Source organism: Haliotis asinina, chromosome 5, assembly GCF_037392515.1.
Source record: "Haliotis asinina isolate JCU_RB_2024 chromosome 5, JCU_Hal_asi_v2, whole genome shotgun sequence".
Taxonomy (NCBI): domain Eukaryota; kingdom Metazoa; phylum Mollusca; class Gastropoda; order Lepetellida; family Haliotidae; genus Haliotis; species Haliotis asinina.
In genome coordinates this window covers 70,119,198-70,141,435 of record NC_090284.1, presented here as the reverse complement: position 1 = coordinate 70,141,435, position 22,238 = coordinate 70,119,198, and the positions used below count along the sequence as shown (strand labels likewise).

Sequence of the window (22,238 nt, the reverse complement as noted above, 5' to 3'; positions counted from 1 at the left end):
ACCATCACTATCAGTCCTGGGCCCACGTGCATAGAATGATTTTAGTGCCACATTTATTGTAAATCCTTAAAATTGCTATCTTAGGCTTCAGCTAGAATCGCCACCCACTTGCACAAAGAGATTGTAGGCTAGGATCACTGTAAGTTCCAATCAAAACTTACAATTGGTCTGGTCCAATTGTAAAGAGCTAAGATCATTGTAGTATGCGGCAAAACTGCATTCAAGTTAGTGTCTGTTTCACGCAATTAATCAGCTTTAGGTTTGTTGATTGTTTTAATATTGCATAAAACTGTATCATTTACCTTGACACTTAAACAACATGGAGAATATAGTATCGGTTTAATGTCTGAAACATTGTTATATGCAGTTGTGAACCACGGAAGTATCGCACAATATCATTAAGTACTATTCCCAAACAGTTCAGTGTTGGAAGAAGTCTGGAACAACATACCTTGTCTTGATTAACAGGACAGGATAGTAACAAAAGGTGTCTGCCTGTGATTAGCAATGGCCGTGACCTTTTCAGTAACTCAAGGGCAGCTCATGTTAGTTTTTATCACTATTATGTCCCAGATGGGAGTGTTGCCTCTTGTCATGTTATGTCATTGCTTTAAAGTCTGCCATGCCCAATGCATTTAATGTTGTGACATCACAGAGCTCCACATAATTTTTATCAACCATCATGGTTTTGTCTGAGTCTGTAACAAAAGTAATCAACAAATAGAAAACATGGAAGAACACATTTCTATCTCATTCTTAAATCTAAAATTCAATCGGATGAAAGATGAGAGGTTTTAATCTATTCATCTGAGATATAAAAGAACTATTTATCAAACAGGAAAATACACTTCCTGAGGCACTTGAAATTTGTGTGAAACGGATTTCCACAATAAGAAAAATATTTATCAACTAAACAGGGTTACGTTTAGGTGCTATATCATATTTTGTTCACATTTTATGTTTTAATTTTTATAAGGATTATACTACTAAATCTAGACCCAAATCTATGATGTATTTTTTCGTATTTCAGTATTTTCATAAAAACATTGGGTTGGTATTTCTGTGGTTGCAATTATATTCTTGGTTCTTAATTCAAGACTATTGGAATGTAGAAAAATATAAGATATCTTCCACATAATCGTTTCCTTTAAAGATTTGTGGGATTTTTTTCTCGCAAGGTGCATTTGAGGGAGGTGTTGTGTTGTGTGCAGTAACCAGTTCCCCTTTTTATTTGCACAGCATACTATGCGCACCTGAAGACATCTGTAGACAGGAGTCGAGTTTAAGTAATTTCTCCCTCCAACGTTGAAGAGTTCTATCTCAGTTAATATCGATTATAAATCCATGCCCTCTTAACATCGTCTTGGTGCAAGTGGATTAGGGGAATTGTGTGGTGATTGTGAAGTTGATTGTATGGGCCTGAGATCAACTAAAATTAAGATTGCACTGTGCAAATGGGCCCTGGGCAGTTGCCTCATACACTGAGTTCAGACTGTTGGGGACCAACTAGAAGCTATAATCCTCCGGGCCGATAGATAAGAGGCTTCATAAATTAAGAATTCCAATCAGTATACACCTACACATGAGTACTGAGATGAGTGTCAGTAACTAATGCACATGAGCTCAAAACTAAGGTTTTATTCATCAGCTTATTACGAAAAGAAAGCATATTTCAGCTGTTTTGAGGTGGTCTTTTCCCAGTAAAGTTTTTTCCAAGGAGGAATATCTCTGCGGAATCAGATCGGCTGGCATCTGGCTTAACCACCCTCACTGAGGTGAATAACTGTTTCATGATATGTTCCAACCTAGGCTGCTCAGACCCCTGCCACAATTTACACAACACAGCACCCCCTTCCTTCAGCACCACACAGCTGAACTTCACAGTCTCCACACACAGGCTGATGATCCTGTCATGATCAAGGGACTTCACTCCGCTTGCTTGGGGAGCCATGTCACTCATAACAAGGTCAGCCAGTCGGCCTGATAAATGCTGCTTTACTTCATCCTGAGTTTCTGGTGCGGTGAAGTCTCTTTCACTCAAGACGAAAGCCTTATGTATAGCAGTCATTGGCTGCAGGTCTATACTGACCACTTGTCCATGCTCTGAAAGATATATGTCATAATTGTGACTGAAGTGATATCACTGAAGTTGACTGAAAATTGATTCAGTATTTCAATTACCAGACTACTGTTTCTTCATTGGTTAAATAATGTAATTGATGGAGCTTGTTTATGCTACAGCATTCCACAAATATGAAAACCATGATGGGCATTCCTGTGAATGCCTTTTGTCATATTCATTTCCAGTCAGGTACATGTATTGGCTATGCATACTATATTATGTATCTGAAGTGATACATGATATTATGTGAAATTCTATATTAGATGCAGGATAAGAATGAATGTCAGCTGTCTTTAGATATCACAATATCAGTTTCTCAGTAAGACTGTGATGTCCATGCTCTATTGGCACAGTTCCCATAACTGAAAGCTATGAATACTGACAAAGTCTCAAATACATGTATAACATGATATAAATTACTATATCACAACCAAAGAGTGAGTGAGTGAGTTTAGTTTTACGGCGCACTCAGCAATATTCCAGCCATATGGCAGCAGTCTGTACATAATCAAGTCTGGACCAGACAATCCAGTGACCAACAACATGAACATCGATCTGCGCAATTGGGAACCGATGACATGTGTCAACCAAGTCAGCAAGACTGACCACCCGATCTCATTAATCGCCTCTTATGACAAGCATAGTTGCCTTTTAAGGCAAGCATGGGTTGCTGAAGGCCTGTTCTACCCCGGGACCTTCATGGGTCACAACCAAAGAAATGTTAACATTTATTAAGATAAGCACTAAGATTGACAATGAAAAGGCAGAATATTCACAAAGTACAAGCCTTGTTCATAATCAGCAGAAAACAGTAAACTGATATATTACAGATCTATGTACAAATTTAATACACAAATACATATACATATACAGAACAACATTTCTTATAAACTGATATACCTTGTACTGTGAGTCAGTATGTCCAAGAAAACCTAATAAGTGTGGAGTTAGATGCAGTAAATGTGTGAAACAGCCACAGACCTGCTATCTCGTGGCTAGTAAAAATCCAGTCGTGCCAGTAAATCTCCAGTCACTGGCCTGACTGACTAGTGAATTTCCATGAAGTCATTGTGTAAAAATATGACTCTCTCTGTGAAGTTGTAATACACTTTATAACATCATGCAAAGTTGTGGCCTGATAAAAATGTTTGGCATAGTAGCAGCTAAGTCATGAAATGCCTTTCTGCATTCCAATTTCGGGTTAGTGAATTATTTTGTGGGCAAGTAACTTTCAAGCCTATCTAACCCGACTGGCTTGCAAAATTTGGAAACTATTTTGCGCATTGGATGCTGTCCATGATGAGACTTTGGTCATATTATCAGTCAGTCCTGTTGCTTGACACGTTCAGTCAAACGCCCAGATATATACTTAGTAATCTGTCTGTCATACAGTCATACCACACAGTAGGCCTTATGATCAGTTTCACAAGCCAACTGTGCTTATGCTAAACTGAGTACCTTTAAATGATTTGTAAAACTGACCAAATGGGAGAACCATATTTAGAGAATGTACTGATTGTTTCTTGATAGAAATCAATATGCTTAGCATATTTTAAAATTTTGAATATCACCATGATTACTATGATCCCCCAGCTGCTGCTGCTGCTGGGCCAAACACGATTCTGCTAACACAGCTCATCTTGTTGGGTACAAAGATTCTTCAGAGCTCCAGATAAGCTGTGTATTTGTGTAAAATATGTTATAGAAAAGATGAAATATGCAAGAAAAATAAATGCCAGCATATGAAAATGCCCAAAATATGTATGTTTACACTATGTCGAAATAAAAATACGTATTTACACAATGCATCCAAATCATGATGTGCATCATATCAATTTACGCTAATCAAACTTATAATTTCCACACGCTCAAATGCCCAATCATTTTGAGAAAAAAATAACTGCTAGAGTGAAGATTACTAGTATATCACCTAACAGCCATCTTGGTATCTTATGTAGAGCATGGCACATGGATAACTCTCATTAAACTGGTGCCTGGATCACATGGCCAGAACTGAGTGTTGTGTCAAATACTGGACTTAATTCCAGAAAGCTATAAACTGTAACAGACAAAGTGATCACGGAGACATCTGAGTATTTTGTTTGGCAAAACAGAACAAAAACAATTGTAAACCAAAAGTCAACGTCTTCTGTAATCGGACTGGCTGAAAAGCATGATTACATGATCGCTGCGTATGTACTGACACATAGAAACCTCGCACACAGTTGTTTTGTTGCATCATCAGCAGTGGTGGCATCATTCAAATCATTGTGATGTAAAATCGGAATGACCTCATAAATGAGCAGTTCCAGGTGCTACCATGGAAACAAGCCTGCAGATGACACTTCACTGCTGTAGCTATACTCCATGTAAATGAGTGCACACAGTAAAACCCATGTCGGCCTTCTAGTTTCCTTTTGTGTTTACAATGTCAATAAACACCACGTGTTTATCGCTTAATTCTCAAACCGTAAATGCAAAAAATATTGGCAGTATGTAGGCACTGACTTTGCTCACCCTTGACTCTCTCCAGTGCGACCTGTGTCCAGGAACCAGGCGCAGCACCACAGTCGATGACTACGCCTCCTGGGTGCAGCAGCTTGTGTCTGTCATCAATTTCCAGAAGCTTGTAGGCACTACGACACCGATAATTATCTGCTGCAGCTTTCTCAACGTACGGGTCCTTCTGTTGCCTCATTAGCCATAGTTGAGAGCTTATCTTCTTTCTTTTTGAATATTTCGCTGATCCATGAATACACCGTTTGTAGGAATAACCCAATGCCGATGCAATTACGGAGATCATGCTACCATACATGGATGAATACTTCTACCAGAGACCATATATTAGATTTATGTAGTCTCTGATTCTACATAATCAGGATGTGTTATTTCGCTGCAAGCACGGTGTAGGGAAATCCCCGTCGTCACGTGGTCGGAGGGGTTTTTCCCAATAGATGTCGCGTTATAAGCTGGTTCGGGTCCCCGTCAGCGCGATATCAATTTGCTTAATGTATAGACGGAATTCAGTCAATACGGTGGCGTTCACCCATTCAGACAATTTTCCTACAATCTTGCGTATCTCGGTTACTGCACAGAATATATCGTTACCTATCCGATCTTCAACGATAACTGCGGAGTGCCTATCCACATGTGGGTCAGTGAGTTAATGCTTCAGGTTGTGACACATGACTTCTGAAATGGCATTTTCTCTCTGTAGATGCACAAGTCGACTCGCAGTAGTCTTTTTACGAGCACGACAATCATCTCCAGTATCACCGAGAGGATTGTGCTCTAAATCCAACTGTGAGCAACTATCTTGAACTAGAAATGACATTTCTTATTTACCACTTTACCACCACGGGGCTGAAAATAACACTACTGTTATTTTCGGAAACAGTTACTTCTGTTCTGCTGTATTATATGTGTAACACTGACTCGGTGCACCTAGTGGCTGCACCAGTTGCTTGATCTGCAGGGAGATGAGATTGATAAAACGGTGTGTCGTTTAAGTCTGACATCTAATGCTCGAGGGAAATCAAAGCGCTTTTGAACAACTGAGCTTGATATTGGTTCAATAATAAAACAGTGTGTATGCATTTGTTTGTAAAGAGCCGACAATGTAAAGCGTAGCCAGAGAGAGAATCTTTGGCCATTTTGAGTTGCACCCGACCTTTGCTATATTATTCTGTGGGGCAAGCATAGTTCAGCTAGCTAAACGTCGTGGCTGAAGGACAAGTAGAGACTATACAGTTACAAACTAGTCCAAAAGTGTATTCGAGGTGAATGGCAAGTTTCATTGAATGTATGTCCATGTTAAAATATTTGCTGTATGTCCCCATGAGAATATTTATTTGTTGATCTTGGGGATATTGCCAAATGTTGTGTACCAAGATGCTGATGTGTATTTTTCAGTTGTACTTTATTTGTATCGAGTTGTTTGTTCAGTTCCAGATATACCTGAATATCTGATAAAAACGGGGAAAAGGAGAGCTGTGAGAGAAGCCACAGAGATTGACACAGTGGAGCTGTTCCGCAAGGCTATGAGGAAGGTCCCCCAGCAAGGTTGGATAAAACACATAGAAACTGATACATTATCACCCAGTTAACATGGCAGCATTGGACCAGCATTGGGCCACTGCTGATTATCAACATTGGCCCAGCATTGGCTCAATGATGGCAGGCCAGTATGTAACCAATACTGGCACATCATTGGCCCAATGATGACGTGCCTGTCTGTAGCCAATACCGTGCCTTCCTTTTGCCAATCATATCATCCTGGCTTTTTAATCTACATATATGATTATTCATTGACTAAGGTCAAGAAATCCATTCTTGGTTTTCTCTACCATCCATCTCTTGTGATTGTGACAATCACAGTAAAAACACTTTTGCTAAAGTAATTACCAACTGTAAATTATATTCTAAGGTTTCTGAACAAGAATGAAATATGAAAGTTTAAAGAAACGGAACATGTGTTCACATATCATTACATATCTTACAAAAAATAGAACTTTAACAAATATCTACGACTTGTCTTAAGATATGCAATTCAATAGTGCTGAAATGTGTGTATGTCATAAATAGTTGAATCTATGCAGTTGAAAACAGAAAACAAAATAATTAAATGTATCTTCTTAACTTTTATTCTCTCTTTTGTAAGAAAATGTAATGAATGAGATTCTATTTATCATAAAAATAGTCATGCTTCATTAGTTTTCAGTGAAAAATGTACAGCTCTCAACACTGTATTACCATTAGACTTGCAGTGCAGTAATGCCATAGCATTGTGACGTCATCAAGTTCATGATGTTATATCATTGACAGGGCACTGTACAAAATCTACTGTCAAAACGATATCTCCCAGGAGCTATCACACAATCTCACACAAGCGATATCTCCTGTGGAACACAGTTTTTGATGATGGAGTTGTTTATTGTATGTTTGTCACAACTCCAGCAGCAGCAACGCTCTTTTTCTGCTTGGCGAGGAGGGTCATTTCCCTCCTCCCTCCTCCCTCTGTCCCTGTCTGGAGCATACCGAAACCAGATTTTTATGTGGCTTTCCATTTCGCAATCAGACACCTTCGTGCACGCTGGGTCCTTCCGTGCTGCTTCTGAAATGGAAATTGAGTTTGGACGTAAAAGTAAATAAAGCTGCTGTATCAATAATTCTCCAGTTTCATTTAACATCTGAATGTATATTATTGTGTATTGTCATATATAAAGGCACAAGTTTGACCATTCTAGATTGCCTTACCTCTGGGGCTCCTTTCAATTTTGATTAATATTTAATCTTAAAAATGAAAATTTCACTCTGTCAAGTTTGTGTGTTTCGAACACTTTCTTTTCATAATATAATTTGAAATTTTAACAATCCAAGTCAGTCTAGTGTGCAATTGTTACCAAATGTGGTACTGATCGAAAAGTATATGTATTTCTGATTACAGAAAACAGTGACAAGTGTAACAGTGAAATGAAATGCTGCAGTGAATGTAGAGGATGGTCACGTTTAACTCAGCGGCACTTGTGTATCAAATTACAACCATTTCCAAATATTCCATTTATCCTTTAGTAACATGTTTACATATATTTTAAAACTGTGAAAATATGGTAGACTATACCTTTCTTTAAATGATCCTGGTATATCTCATGGAAAATGGACTTGAAATCTGTAAATCCTCGGACAAGTGCAAGAGTGAACAATGGTGTAAGATACTGCTCTAAGAAGAAATTCTTCAGTTGATAGTCTGCAGCAAATGTCTGTTTCAAATGTTTCCATTGTTTGTAGTTTCTATTAAGTTATAATTAGACTATTAACATTTATCATTTGCCAAAACACTTGTGCACTGATGTTGTGAAACTGAACAAGGGCTTTTTAGATATATTTGTAAGTTAATCTTCAAGTTTCACAACTGAAAATAGCTCCTTGCAGATGAACTGATAAAGTGTTTAAATTTAGAACACATGGGTCAGTGCTGGGAATCTGCTGGTGCCAGCTGGTGGCTGAGAGACAGTGGCTCACCGGCTGTGGCCCAGTGTTGTGCCAATGCTGTGAGCACGTTGCTGGCACAAGCGAAACTCGCGGCACTAATACCAGCATTGGGTCATGCTGCCATTCTACCTGGGTAGTTGTTAATCATTATCCACCCATGAAGGTCCAGGGTAGAATAGGCCTTCAACAACCCATGATTGCCATTAAAGGTGACTATGTTTGTCGTCTCGTGGTCAGGCTCACTGACTTGGTTGACACATGTCACTGATTCCCAATTCCGCAGATAAATGCTCATGCTGTTGATCACTGGATTGTCTGGTCCAGACTCGATTATTTACAGACCGCTGCCATATAGCAGGAATATTGCTGAGTGTGGCATTAAACTAAAAACTCACTCACTCATTAATCATTATCAAACGTCACAGTCTAGTCCTGACTGAATTGTGAAGTAGTATAAGTTTTCATAAATACTTTGAAATCTTGTTAGCTCACTCCTCTGCTCTGGAAGATCACATCATGGAGTTTCATATAAGTTTAATTTTGGACAGACAATACAATCAAAGGGATTGCTCTAATATTGTAATAACATACAGGTATGTTCTACACAGGGTCTGATCGGCTTTAGTGTATCTGGGTTACGCGTTTCATACGGCGTGCACTTGTCAGACGGAGATACTAGAGGCACGCATGCCTTTGTATGGAGAGAATCGGGGTGTTGTTTATGATGTCACAGGTATATTCTTAGGCTATGACATCATGATGGCTCAGCTGTTGGTGGGAGATTATCAGATTGATTGATTAGGCTTGTTTTAATCTCCTCTTGTTTAGGGGTGTGATTCCGGTTTGGATTGTTGTGGGAACATAATGAGTGTAATGTCAGAGGAATGGTCTGACACATGTCAGTTTGTTTGCTCTTTATGTTTTGTGTAAGGGCGTCTTTCTGTGAAAGTTTCATTGGACATAGCACAGGTGTATGGGATTTTCTCCATATTGGACAACTGTGATGTAAACCGTTTGTGACGTCACATTGTGACCTCAGGGTTTGTTGTGTATACGTTATCAGAGGCGTTGGTTTCTTACCAGCGCTAAGACTTGGGTAACATGGCAGAATGGGTGAATTTCTGCAGTGCTGAGGACTAGGTGCTGTGTTTGTCCATAATGATTGTGACTGATTATATCAGAAATAAAGGGCAGATGGTTTGTTTGATTGCTTTCTATCTTGTTATCTGGGGTTCTGGTTACAAGGACATCGAGGAAGGGAAGGTGACCGTTCCAGGTCTCCTTAGAAACAGAAACAAATGGTCAGCTTCCCTTCCTAGATGTCCTTGTAACCATAACCTCAGATAACAAGATAGAAACCAGTGTCTACAGAAAGCCAACCCACTCTGACTAATACATTCATTTCAACTCCAACCGCCCCTTGAAAACCAAACCTGGAATCATCTCTACCCGCACCAGACAGGCTATAAACCTCTCCTCCAACAGTCCTTCTGCAGAAATAGAGCACCTCCGCCATGTTTTCACCAGGTTCAACCACTATCCGCCGAAGTTAGTTGATAAAATTATCAGATCCACACTTCACCCAACAAGGAAAAAGGCCACCAACAAACCTGAACCAGCACCTATTCGCATCTCTTTGCGCTTCATTGGAAAAACCTCCTACCACATCAGCTGTCTCCTAAAAACTAATGGCAGGAACACCTATAGACAACATCAGCCCCCGAAAAGTGTCGTCTACAAAATGAACTGTGACTGTGGCGAGGCATATGCAGGTGAAACCTCCCGGACCATAAACATCGGAATTAAAAAACACTTACTAAATCAGATCAAAAATCAGCAATATCCGACCACGTCATCAAATGTCCCAATCACAGCATAATTTTGGGCAATGTAGAGATATTATCCAAAAACCACAAGGACTTCACCCAAAGAAAACTGGCAGAAGCAGTTCAAATCAGGAGACACAAGCCCTCAATCAACAGAGATCAGGGATATCTCATCCCTACTGCATACAATGAACTGATAAAAAAAAAATAACAGATTAGAGCTCACCAGCCATCATCACTAATTACCCTATCAGTCATGTATACTTTGTTTCAGCTACACTCACCACTGGCTTCCTCTTATTGTCAGATCATTATCACCATCCATTGTTGTTGTTAATCCCCCTTTGATTCATGCCTACATATTGTTATCCCTGTCCATGTATATAAGTCTGTTCTGTGCTGTATTACTTCACCTTTGCTTGACAACGGTATAAGGATTCATACCGAAACGTCGCATCATATGTAATAAAGAAGTTGTTATCCATAAAGAATTTTACTCTATTATCAGAAATAAGGAACAGGGAAGGCAAAAAGGGATATTTCAGCCTACAAGCCTGTTGTTGAGTCCTTGCGGGTGGAACATATGAAGCTCAAATATCCACTTAAGTTTAAGAGATCTTTTTTGGTGGTTATTTCAGAGTCTAGGTTGCCTCTGAGTTGGGTTGTGATTTGGAATTGTAGATCATTGTTGCCTTTGTTGTCAGTCTCTCTGATTATCAGCTTAACTCTGATGAATTAAGCATGCTCAATAAAGGCTTAAGCTTCTGCCCCACACCAACACATGGTAACAAATAGTTACACAGACCTGAAAGCTTTCTTCAGGAAAATGGGAATAGTGCATTATTTTCATGATTCATGACACCAACACACAACCTGTACTTGACAGGAAATTTGGACCCAAAAGCATTTGCAATCCACCATACAGTAACGACCATAGCCTAGAATTGTTCATCAAGGCAGTCACCCATGACTTCTTTAAACTCAAAGACACCAAATTCAAGCGTCAGAATCTCACCCGCAACGAATTCTCTGCCATAGATCAGCTTACAAACAAGAATGAAATCACCAAAAAAAACCACCAAGGATTACATCATGGAAGCCAAAAGACAACTAGCAGACACTCAGTCTTTATTGCAAGCTAGACCATGACCCCACTGAATCATTTAGCTCTGAAATCAGAAGAGATCTCACAAACCTCTAATGAAGGATGAAATTTCCCACAAAGTATTCCTGGGCCTCCTTCTCAATGACTGCCAGGCTGGCAGACTCAATCTGCTACCCAAAATCCACAAATTTCTTATCCCCAGGAAAGTACCCGGCCGACCACTCATCAGTAACAATACTCCTACTGAGAAAATCAGTAGTTTTGTAGACGAACACATTAAGGAATTTGATTAGACGGTTCAAACCCGACTGGCAAATCACCCCCACTGGCATCCCAAACCTGCTAAACACACAAACCTGTCCTACACAAAAACAACTTCATCTTCAATGGCACTCACTACCTCCAAACTGGAGGTACCGCAACAGGCACGAAACTTGCACCCTCTTATGCAAACATCTTTATGGGCGAACTAGAGAGTAAAGTTCTAGCCGAACACCCAGACAAACCTCACCTCTACTTAGGTTTATTGAGGACATCTTCATGATATGGACACTGGAACAAGCACACCTACAGTCATTTCTTGATTATCTCAATAGCGCACATCGCACTATTAAATTTATGGCTGAATTTTCAAGAAGCAAAGTTGCATTCCTTGACACCAGGGTCTCATACAATAAAGACCTACACAAACTGGAGTTCACACTTTATTGCAAACCCACCGGCACACACTTGTACTTGTTGTATACATTTTGTCACCCAAGACATATCAAAATGAAAGGTCCTTTTGTTCAGTTTCTACGATTGAAACACGTCTGTTCAACACCTGAGGAATATGAAAAACACAGCCTCAGGCTCATCAATTATTACCTAAAACTAAGGTATCCAAGGAAACATCCTCTCCTCTCCTATCCTCCCCCAATAAAGAACCAGGAAAAAACCACGGAATGGTTCCAGTTAGCGACTATAATCCCATGAACAATAACTCAATGCCATTGTCAGAAAACACTGGTACCTATTAAGTGACACCTGTCAAGACACTTTTCCCTCGCCACATATAGCTGCTTATCGCAAAAACAAAACTCTTAAGGATCACCTGGTCACACCTACTTTGACTTATCCAAGACAGCTACCACAAATCAGTGGACAGACAGTCAATTTTGTCGACGATACGTGCAACAAAACGAACTGCAAAATCAGCGAAACACTAAGCAATAGTGACACTTTCACAAGTTCCGTCACCAAGAAGGCCTTCTAATCACGAAGCTGCACTTGCCAATCCCGCAATATAGTATACCTTCTTACTTGCAAACACCGAAAGAAACAATACGTAGGTGAGATGCTTCAGAATCCGACTAACAGAACACTACGCTGATATCACACACAAGCCTGTCGCACTTCATTTCAATCAGGAAATTGTCATCATGGCAAAAATAATCTACAATTCCAAATCATAACCCAACTCAGAGGCAACCCAGACTGAAATAACCACCAAAAAAAGAAGATCTCTTGAACTAAAGTGGATATTTGAGTTCCATACGTTCCAACCGCAAGGACTCAACGACAGGATTGTAAGCTGAAATATCCCTTTCGCCTTCCCTTACAATGCAAAAGTATCTGATAATACTGGTGACAGTTCAGTGATGATTTGTTGAATCTATCTCATGCTATTCAGAACTAATATGAAATACACAGGGATGATATCCGTGGATACCCTGAAACCCTTGTCTCATTTTCCTCTTTTTTGACTCATACTCATTCTCATTCATGAATACATGGAGAAATGAGTAATATAGTCTCGCTTTGTATAGGCTTCCCAAGATACCCACCCATAGCACTAGAGTGATGATAAATCTCATGCTGACCTTATACTGTAATCTTTGAAACTGGTGTCTGTTGTCTCTGATCGTGTGTCTGTACTTTCCCCTAGTCCCATTATTGCTGCTGTTTCAGTGGTAGTGGTAACGTCAGCGCAGTATACCCACAACACTGGATCTTGGCACAAACGAGGAGTCACCTGCAGCTCTTTCACAAGCGTTTCTTTTGCCCCTCCCATAATCTCATTTTGTCTACATAAACACAGGTTAGTCTCGTGTCTGGGGCCCCGTGAAGGTCCAGGGTAGAATAGGCCTTCCGCAACCCAAGCTTGCCATAAAAGGTAACTAAATTTGTCTTAAGAGGCGAGTAACAAGATCTGGTGGTCAAGCTCGCTGACTTGGTTGACACATGTCACTGGTTCCCAATTGCGCAGATCAATGCTCATGCTGTTGATCACTGGATTGTTTGGTCCAGACTTGATTACTTACAGGCCGCCACCATCTAGCTGGAATATTGCTGAGTGCTGCGTAAAACTAAACTTACTCACTCCCTCTCCTGCCTTGGGTGTGAAATTAAGTCAAAGACAGCATGTTCATGTTGGGTGTTCTTGTTATTTGGAACATTGTGAAAACAATAGCATGACATTAAATAGACAGTAAACTTATGATATGTGTTTTTTCTAAGGGACCTTTTCCAGAATGCAATCTTGGTACTGTGACTATCATGTCAATGTAAAATATGGGAGTTAAGTTCATCTTAACGGAAAGAGTTCATCACGACGCAAAGATTGTTTTTTTAAACATGGCTGCAATGTTGCCTTGTAGCTTTCAGATTAGCCCCTTGTCTTAGGTTATTTACTCCCCATTTTGTTCCCAAGCTGTTCAGTACCATGATAGTGTGCATGGATTTCACTTTAGTGGTAAATGTCTTGAGACCTGAATCAGTTTTTACATTCTGTCCCATTAAGCTGAAAATATAATGTACTTGTAACAGAAATAGTGCCATCTGATATGATGATTATTGAACAGGAAATGCTGATTGTTTGGAAATTGATCTATGAATGTTTTGTGTGTTTTCAGTCGAATGCATGAACTGCTACAACAAACAGAACAGTTTGCAGTCCATGTTTTGGGACAAGACCAAGTAGGCTCTTAAACTTCATTGAATAAGTTTAGTTTTAGAGTAGCAGATAACAAGTTTTCTTGTTAACTTCAGTTGTACTGAATGAGAAAAACAAAAGCATGAAAAGTTATTATGACTAGATGCCCGACACATGAAACTTGTTACAGATGCTACTGACACTTTGTAATAACTTTACTTTGACAGAAGATTCTTCTGTTTTGTCTCCAGATTCGTCATGCCATCCATTTCTCCACCACAGCCACAGATGATCAGTGTCAATTTGACAAAGTTCCTCACTTTCAGGGAGAAGAGGTAGGTTGGTCCTCAGTCTCTTGCAGGGGTGGGGAGCTAGTGGTGTTAGTGTTTCCTTGTCACGCCTAAGACCTGGGTTCGATTCCTCCACATGGGTACACTATATGAAGCCCATTTCTGGTCTCCCCAGCCATGATATTGCTTGAATATTGCAAAAAGTGGCATAAAACTAAATTCACTCACTCACCCAGTCTCTTAGCAGCTCAGTCAATATTGGCTACCTATCGACAGGTTTCTCTATACCTTTCATGAAATGCATGTCATCAGATAAATATTTGTTGAATAATGGTGACATCGTTGTGTATTCTGCACACATAGGCAGCTTGTTTTGGCACCCTGCTACTGTATTCTTGGTGATGTGCCGCTTCTGTGTTCAGGGGCTTCCTATCATCCTGGGGTCTCTGGCAGTCTTCCTCTGTGGCACACACTCCGTTCACACAGTGGGAGACCATCATGTTTGGTACGGCACAGTTCATGGTGCCAGCGTCTCTGAGAGTCAGATGGACCCTCTTCTCTACTTCACAAAGTAAGCCATTCAACTAAACTGCCTGAAGAGTTTACAGAGTTACATTGTTGTAAATTAGCACCCATTGTTGCCCTAAGTTATTGAAAAACATATCCACATTTTCAATTTAGTTTCTAGAAGAACTTTTTATTAGTCCAGGGTTCTGTTCCTAAGAGCAATCTTTGCACTACCTGTAGGGTAGATCAGTGATATAGTAGAGGTCTTACGATTGTCTCATCATTACATGTGTCTTAAGTAGTGTTTACGTAGACGGCTTACAATCATATCAGCAAGATTGTTATGGATCACGGGTTAGCAATTGTGTTATAAGGTGTATATAGTAATGTTGTTAAGGTCATGGTAGGAAAGGGAACCTCTCTTAACACACATACAAACTGTAGCACAAATGTGGTTGCACAGCGTAGAGAAAATGACCAGTCTTCATATATGTGAGCGAAGCGAGCAAAGGTTGGCAATGCACTTCCCTCACTTTGGTTCAAAAAATATTTTTCGTGTCAAAATAAAATATCACCATCATTAAAGGTACACTCCCATTTCCTCACTTGGCTCTCAGATTTCCAATCCCATATTCAATAATTACTCACGTGAAATATGTTTTATTCAACATTTTAAGCGCCTCTCGTGGTATTCAGGTCGTTCTTCGCCTCCATTACCCCTGCCAGCTTCCGCCTCAACGAAGTGAAGGAACAAAAATAAGCAGAAATTATAAAGATATACCATATTGCCTAATTTTATCATGATTCTGTTGGATTGTATTTGTCTTAAGTGTCGGCGTTATTACTAGATCTTTTGTAACATTTATTCAACAATAAACACACTTCTGGTGTAGTGTGCGTATGAAGCATGGGAGGTAACTCTTTATGTATTCCATAATGAATAATAACATGTTTCTTCACTGCTTTGAACCGGAAGCTGGCAGGGGTAATGGAGGCGAAGAATGGTCTGATGTACCACGAGTGGCACTTAAAGTGTTGAGTAAAACATATTTCACGTGAGTAATTATTAAATATGGCTTTGGAAATCTGAGAGCACAACCTAGTGAGGAAATGGGAGTGTACCTTTGATGGTGGTGATATTTTATTTTGACATAAAAAATACTTTTTGAACCGAAGCAAGGGAAGTGTGTTGGCAACCTTTGCTCGCTTTGCTCGCATATATGAATACTGGGTCATATTCTCTGCGCTGCGCAACCCCACTTGCACTACAGTTTGCCTGTGCTTAACATTACACAGAACTTGTAGCACTGGTGAAGGTAACATCTAAAAAACTCTCATTGACAACATATTGAGAATTTAATCTCTTATTTTAACATATTTTTTCACAGGTCATTCCGTTCAATAAGTGATGAAGTTTTCATCAAGGCATTTGAAGATGCCACTCTGCCATTCGAAGACTGGACACATGAGGCTCACCTCCGAATGGCCTGGAACTACCTCCGAGAGTATGGCCAAGATGGAGCCACACCCTATATCAAGTCAGTCTCTTTCCACAATGGCACTGTTGTACATTTGATATTATAGATATATTTGAAACCCTTTGTCTTGGGTTCTCAGATTTAGCCTGATTAAATTTCTCAATTTCTCAGTATTACCATGTTCTGATTGGTATAAAAGTGTTGAAAGTGTGTTCCTCGCACAAGTGAAATACTGCAGCAGAACAGATACATTGTTCAAATTGCCCACTCATTAAGAAAATACAGCCTGATTTATTTGTCTGAATGTTTTTATGTTACAGATTAGGAATTCAGAAATTCAATGAGAGGAATAAGTCTAAGGTAAGTTTTATTGTGCACTGCCATAGTTAAGGCTGCATAAAAAAAGATAAATGTTTCTCGGGCACATTCTTTTCAAAACGAGGACTTCTGTTTAAGTTTTGATGAAAATAATGTGATGAAGGAGGAACACAGTTTTATTTTTTTCTCTCAGAAATACAGCTTAAAAAGTTTGCATGTTTTAATGAGTTGTAGATTCAGTAGCACCCGTTCTTACAGACATTCATTGTTATAGTGGACAAATGGATTACTGGAACAGAGCAAAGTCAAAATTATTTTTTAAATAGCAATAAAAAATTCTTATGCGCACAAATGGAAGAGAGGCGCAGATGCCTGAGAAACATTTCACTTTTTTTGTTCAGCCTCATTTGTTATAGATAGTGATTCATGACACTTCAGTTCATCTAGTAGACTTCATCTGAGGTAGATTAGTTAGTTTTTCCCATCATCAGCTGCCATTAAACCCTGGGATCAAGTAGAATGTTGATATTATATTTTTAAATCAACAAATTTGCAATATGATGATTTTGTGCCTGACAGTTATACTCTGACATAATGTCTTGGTACTCATACTGTCAGTTACTGCTTTGTTTCAAGATCAGAAAAATACATGTTACATGTGCCCTGTATTTCAGTTGAAGACAGGCTACCATGAGACCTTGACCTTGTTCTACATCCACATGGTATGGGATGCGCTGCAGCAGTGTCCAGAGACAGAGTTTGAGGCATTCCTGCATCAGAGTCAGCACCTGGTGGACAGGAACCTGCCATTCCAGTACTACAACAAAGACACCCTCTTCAGGGAGGACGCAAGGCACAAGTCAGTACATCCTGTCTCTTGTAGACTTCATGAGAATGCTCAGAGAAGGCTCACCTGTCACAATGTCACAGGGCCTGAGAACAAAGAGGAAACTCATATATTTTGTCCCTCTTTCCCCCCATGTTGGCTCTTTTTACTTAAATGTGGCCTTCAGTCATTTTCAAAAGGACTGGGGTTGAACCCCTTGACTTCACCAGTGCCTGGGGCAAATATTTCATTTTTTCATGACCCACGCAAGAACCCCAAAAACATGCATGCCAGATCCTAATGGCAGTTCCCTTAATATGAAGGAATCTGCATATTTCAGATGATTTGCCAGTTTGTCTTTATGAAATGTGTTCATGGTTTGTTCATTTCAGGTTTGTTGCTCCAGATAAGAAATCTCTACCTTGACCACGGCAGACTTTAGTACCAAGGGTAGGAGTATGGGAGACACAAGTGTTGTCAATAATATGTGTAAAACTGGTTGTGTGCAACATTAAACTTAACAAACACAACCTTACCAATGCAATTTAATAGACAGAGTGTACACATAAATTTATCAAGAAATCAAGAGATATGAATGTATATTTTTGTGACCAGCAGATGAGACACTTCCCAGTTCATCATTGCAATAACACTGAGAAATGGTTCTTATACACAAATCACACGTCAACTGTAGTTGTGCAGTTGGAAGATGACCTTTATGTCGGGGCATTTTTGGTACAGGGTAACCTCTTCAGAATTGATAGCTTGTTAGTTGTGAAGGTGTGTGGAAGCACAATATCTTGTTTGCTACAAAAATAAGAACATGACAGCTTATTTGACATATTTGTGGTAACCTTATTTGAAGTTTGAAGCATAAGATCCCTGAGAATATTAAATGACTGACCCCTCAATATGAAAAGGAAATTGTGTGACATTATGTTATGCTCAGCTATCTGAATATTTAGTCAGAATCTCCCCTTTCACAGTTGTATGTTATAGTTACTGTTACTTTTATACAGTGTTTTACATATCTGGGCATTAGTGTGAATGTGCTGGTCCGGTGTTATTATACTGACAAGACGTGGCTTACAATATTTTAAATATCTTGTACATTCTTTCAAACCTGACAGTGAAATGGGACAATGAGTGGCTTTAGAAGCAAGTAACATACCCTGTGATGTATATAAGCAAACTTGCAAATATGTAGAATCTGCCAAGAACTTGTCATCCCAGGTGTAGAATTCAAGGATGGTCTGGAAGCTGGCATGACATTGATGCTTATATGCCAGTACCTAACCTGCTTTAGGCAAGTAATGTCCAATGCAGATCGTCAAGGTCTGGAATCGTTCTCTTGTGTTTATAGCTACAGCAAGCCTTCCAGAAACTGTAGCACCTCCGAAATCTGAATCATTAAGCCTGTCATGTTCATGTTGTTTTTAACAAATGCTGATAGCTCTGAATTACTTGCTGCATGCAGATGCTACATGAAGGTGGAAGCTCTGAATGTGAACTTGAGGACTTGAATGTGACTTTGTGCAAATGTTGAATGTGTTGAATGTTTTGAACATGTATACTTTCTTCTCTCGTCTTTCTCCTTACATGTCTCTTTACATAACCCTTAGTCAACTACGCTTCTCATAAGAGGCGAGTAACGGGATCAGGCAGTCAGGCCCGCTGACTCGGTTGACACGTCATCAGTTCCCAATTGCACAGATTGATACTCATGCTGTTGATGACTGGAACGTCTGGTCCAGACTCGATTATTTACAGACTGCTGCCATATGGCTGGAACATTGCTGAGTGTGGTGTAAAACCAAACTCACTCACTCACAAGTCTTAAGATAAGAAAACAAAGCACTAAGTTATCCACTTGACGCAGTTTCACAATTTCACAATTCTCTTAGCCATGCCTGTTTGTGCCTCTACAGAACCCATGGTCTCTGCTTGTCTTGGAATGACGTTAGTTGTCAGAAATGCACCATAGATATTGTATTAAGACCAATTTGATTCAAACTCTGATTACACGATGCCATTTAGAAAGTGGTCAAATGCAACATATGTCATATTTGGGATTTTACTTTCTCAGTAAAGTACAAATTCTAGTACTTTTTCGGTTGAGTCCCATCCGGGATTCGAACCCACACCCTCAGAGTCAGGCACCTAATTGCCAGCACACAAAGTCAGCTGCCTAACCTGCTTAGCCACTGCGACTTTCACAAAATGAAAGTCAGACAACTGGTAGTCTAGACTGCGTAGTTTGTGTACCCCTCTGTTAAGTGTGAAGCCTGCCTCTGAGGGTGCGGGTTCAAATCCCGGATGGGACTCAACCGAAAAAGTGCTAGAATTTGTACTTTACTAAGAAAGTGAAGTCCCAAATATGACATATGTTGCATTTTGAAACTGCACGTCAAAAATCCAGGTGCACATATTGATTAAACCCTGGTGCATGTCTTAAACCAAGATAATGTATGAAACCCAGATACTAATAGGAAAACCCAGGCACAGAAAAGAAAACCCAGGGTCATATTGGAAAACCCAGGCACATGTATTGAAATTTGTGAAGTTCTAGAGGCAGAACAAGAGACATTAGATAGAAACCTAGATGCTAATTGGCTGTATTCTTTGATAACATTGACCCATGAAGATCCAGGTGAGAATTGATCTTCAGCCGTCCATGCTTGTCATAAGAGGTGACTTACAGGATCAAGTTGTCAGGCTCACTGACGTGGTTGACATACCATTGGTTCCCAAATGATTGCATAGATTGATGATTATGCTGTTGATCATTGGATTGTCTGGCCCAGGTAGCTATATAGCTTGAATATTGCTGAGTGTGACATATAACTAAACTCACTCACTTGACAACACAAAGCAATGTGATGGTGCCATGATTCTGTCAGTTTGTGTCAGTGGGTAACAAGATTAAACCTTGGCAGTGGGAATTGTTCATGGGGTAGTGTTATTATTGTGTTGTTTTAATTGTTACCCGTAAGTTAACGTGCATATGATCTGCTTTCAATTGTGTATTGGGTATAATAATTGTTTAATGTGTTTAGTACTATTTTTAAACAGAGACTTATGGTTGCCTATTGGTCAGATCATCTGATTTGTTACAGTATTATATAAAGTTTATTGCTGGGAGATTTTACATCCAGGTGTGTTTTAGCCCATTGGGTGTGACGTGAATAATTTGTTGTTCTCAACTCCTGTCTCCTTTCTGAAGGATTAAAACAAATTAAATGCTGTTGAAAACTTATGTTTTTCCATTTCTTCAATCTTGTGACTTGGGAGATTTTAATCACAGTCAGTGGGTCAACTTTCACATTCTTTCACATACTAGTACTTCCTAAAATGGCATCAGATATGACAACAAAATATAAATCTCATAAAAAAATTGCACACATAGTGGTCTTTGGTTTTAATGGTTGGTACACTCTCCAAGAACATCACAGCAACCTTGAAACAAGTACGTCCGGATCTGATGAAAAATTGCTATGCTGAGCGTTGATCCACACACGGTATGATGACTGTGAACAAAGTCACCCAGTCTAAACACCAATTGTACTAACCTACCTCCAGTACCAGCATCTTTTTCTGCTGTAGCCTGAAACCCTGAGAATCTGTATACCTAATGCCCATGACAATTTGTGAGATCTTTGGAATTTTGTAATCTATCAGACCATTGACCACCATGCCTTCATTTCAAAAGTACATCTGAATACAAGTTGGGTCTCCAGGTTACCATTGCACAAAGAGATCTTGGTGTTATTGGTGATACAATCCCGTCCAGTTGATTAGGAAGTACTTAAAGATATCTTGAAAACGTTTTGAATATCTCTATTCAAGTTATCTTAAATTCATTTCAAGATATCTTGAATTGAATTAGAGACATCTTCAATACAATTCAAAGATAAAATGACCAGGATGCTGATGTGCAACGCCAACAGCTGATAGGAAAAAAAGACCATGAATGGATCTGTGTGGTCACCCAGCAGTAACCAGCGACACCGACAGTAGAGCTACGTCATGCCCTATTGTGTCCTCTAATTGTTTGACATACAGAGTGATTACGTCTAACAGAAGTTTGACTGGGGTAAACACGCATAGATGATTAGGCATGTGGATCTAAGTTGAACATGTTTACACGGGTGTGTGATAAGAGTATTATCGTGTATGGCAATCTGTTTTAGTGTTATGTCAAGAAGTAGTAGACGAAGAAATCTGGTTGTCTGCACTGCTGAAGAGGGATAGTGGGATCATCCGTGCAGTGAAGCACACATAGATAGATGATGAATAATTCTGACAAGGCAGTGACGGGAGATCAACTGGTCTAAACATCATATGTAAAGATGTTTATGCATGTCAGTCAAACATGATTACAGAGGTGCATGGCAATCAGTTTTGTTGTTTTCCTCTAATTTATAGAAGTGCTTATCTTGTCATCTACATTGGTTCTATTTTGAAAATTACCACACTACAAATATACTGGCAGCAGGAGAGAATGAGACCAGAATATGGTATCCTGTCTGACTCGCCTCTAATTTATAGAAGTGCTTATCTTGTCATCTACATTGGTTCTATTTTGAAAATTACCACACTACAAATATACTGGCAGCAGGAGAGAATGAGACCAGAATATGGTATCCTGTCTGACTCGTGATCAGAATAATGTGGGACACTAAAATCAGACATGTAGGGGTTGGAACACGGCTTTGAGCGGACCTGTGTGCTCGCCCAACAGTAACTGGCGACACCAACAATGGAAAGTTACAGTCATCAACTAATATTTGAGGATTGATTGTACCCATGAGGGGATTCAAATCCGGCTCTTCGGCATGATGAGCAAACACTTTAAGCCATG

At 39.6% G+C, this 22,238-nt stretch overlaps 2 protein-coding genes across 4 annotated transcripts; one reads left to right on the top strand and one right to left on the bottom strand.

The window, feature by feature from the left end:
• Nucleotides 1-1,623: 1,623 nt before the first annotated feature.
• LOC137285168 (ribosomal RNA large subunit methyltransferase E-like) lies at nt 1,624-5,047 on the bottom strand. 2 transcript variants are annotated; one of them, XM_067817407.1, is made up of 2 exons: nt 4,631-5,047; nt 1,624-2,103 (listed from the first exon to the last, which is right to left on the bottom strand). In XM_067817407.1, the coding sequence occupies exons 1-2, from the start codon at nt 4,935-4,937 to the stop codon at nt 1,673-1,675; spliced, it is 738 nt and encodes a 245-aa protein (XP_067673508.1). In that variant the 5' UTR covers nt 4,938-5,047; the 3' UTR covers nt 1,624-1,672. The 2 variants fall into 2 exon arrangements, with proteins under 2 accessions (XP_067673508.1, XP_067673509.1); XM_067817408.1 differs by having other exon boundaries at nt 4,640-5,047.
• A 142-nt stretch (nt 5,048-5,189) lies between these two features.
• LOC137285167 (actinorhodin polyketide dimerase-like) lies at nt 5,190-20,633 on the top strand. Of its 2 annotated transcripts, none has more exons than XM_067817406.1 (10): nt 5,190-5,276; nt 6,068-6,184; nt 12,995-13,124; nt 13,939-14,002; nt 14,210-14,293; nt 14,671-14,819; nt 16,144-16,293; nt 16,554-16,593; nt 17,226-17,410; nt 17,770-20,621. In XM_067817406.1, exons 2-10 carry the CDS (start codon nt 6,163-6,165, stop codon nt 17,801-17,803), a joined length of 858 nt encoding a protein of 285 aa, XP_067673507.1. In that variant the 5' UTR covers nt 5,190-5,276; nt 6,068-6,162; the 3' UTR covers nt 17,804-20,621. The 2 variants fall into 2 exon arrangements, with proteins under 2 accessions (XP_067673507.1, XP_067673506.1); XM_067817405.1 differs by having other exon boundaries at nt 5,250-5,425; nt 17,770-20,633.
• Nucleotides 20,634-22,238: the final 1,605 nt, after the last annotated feature.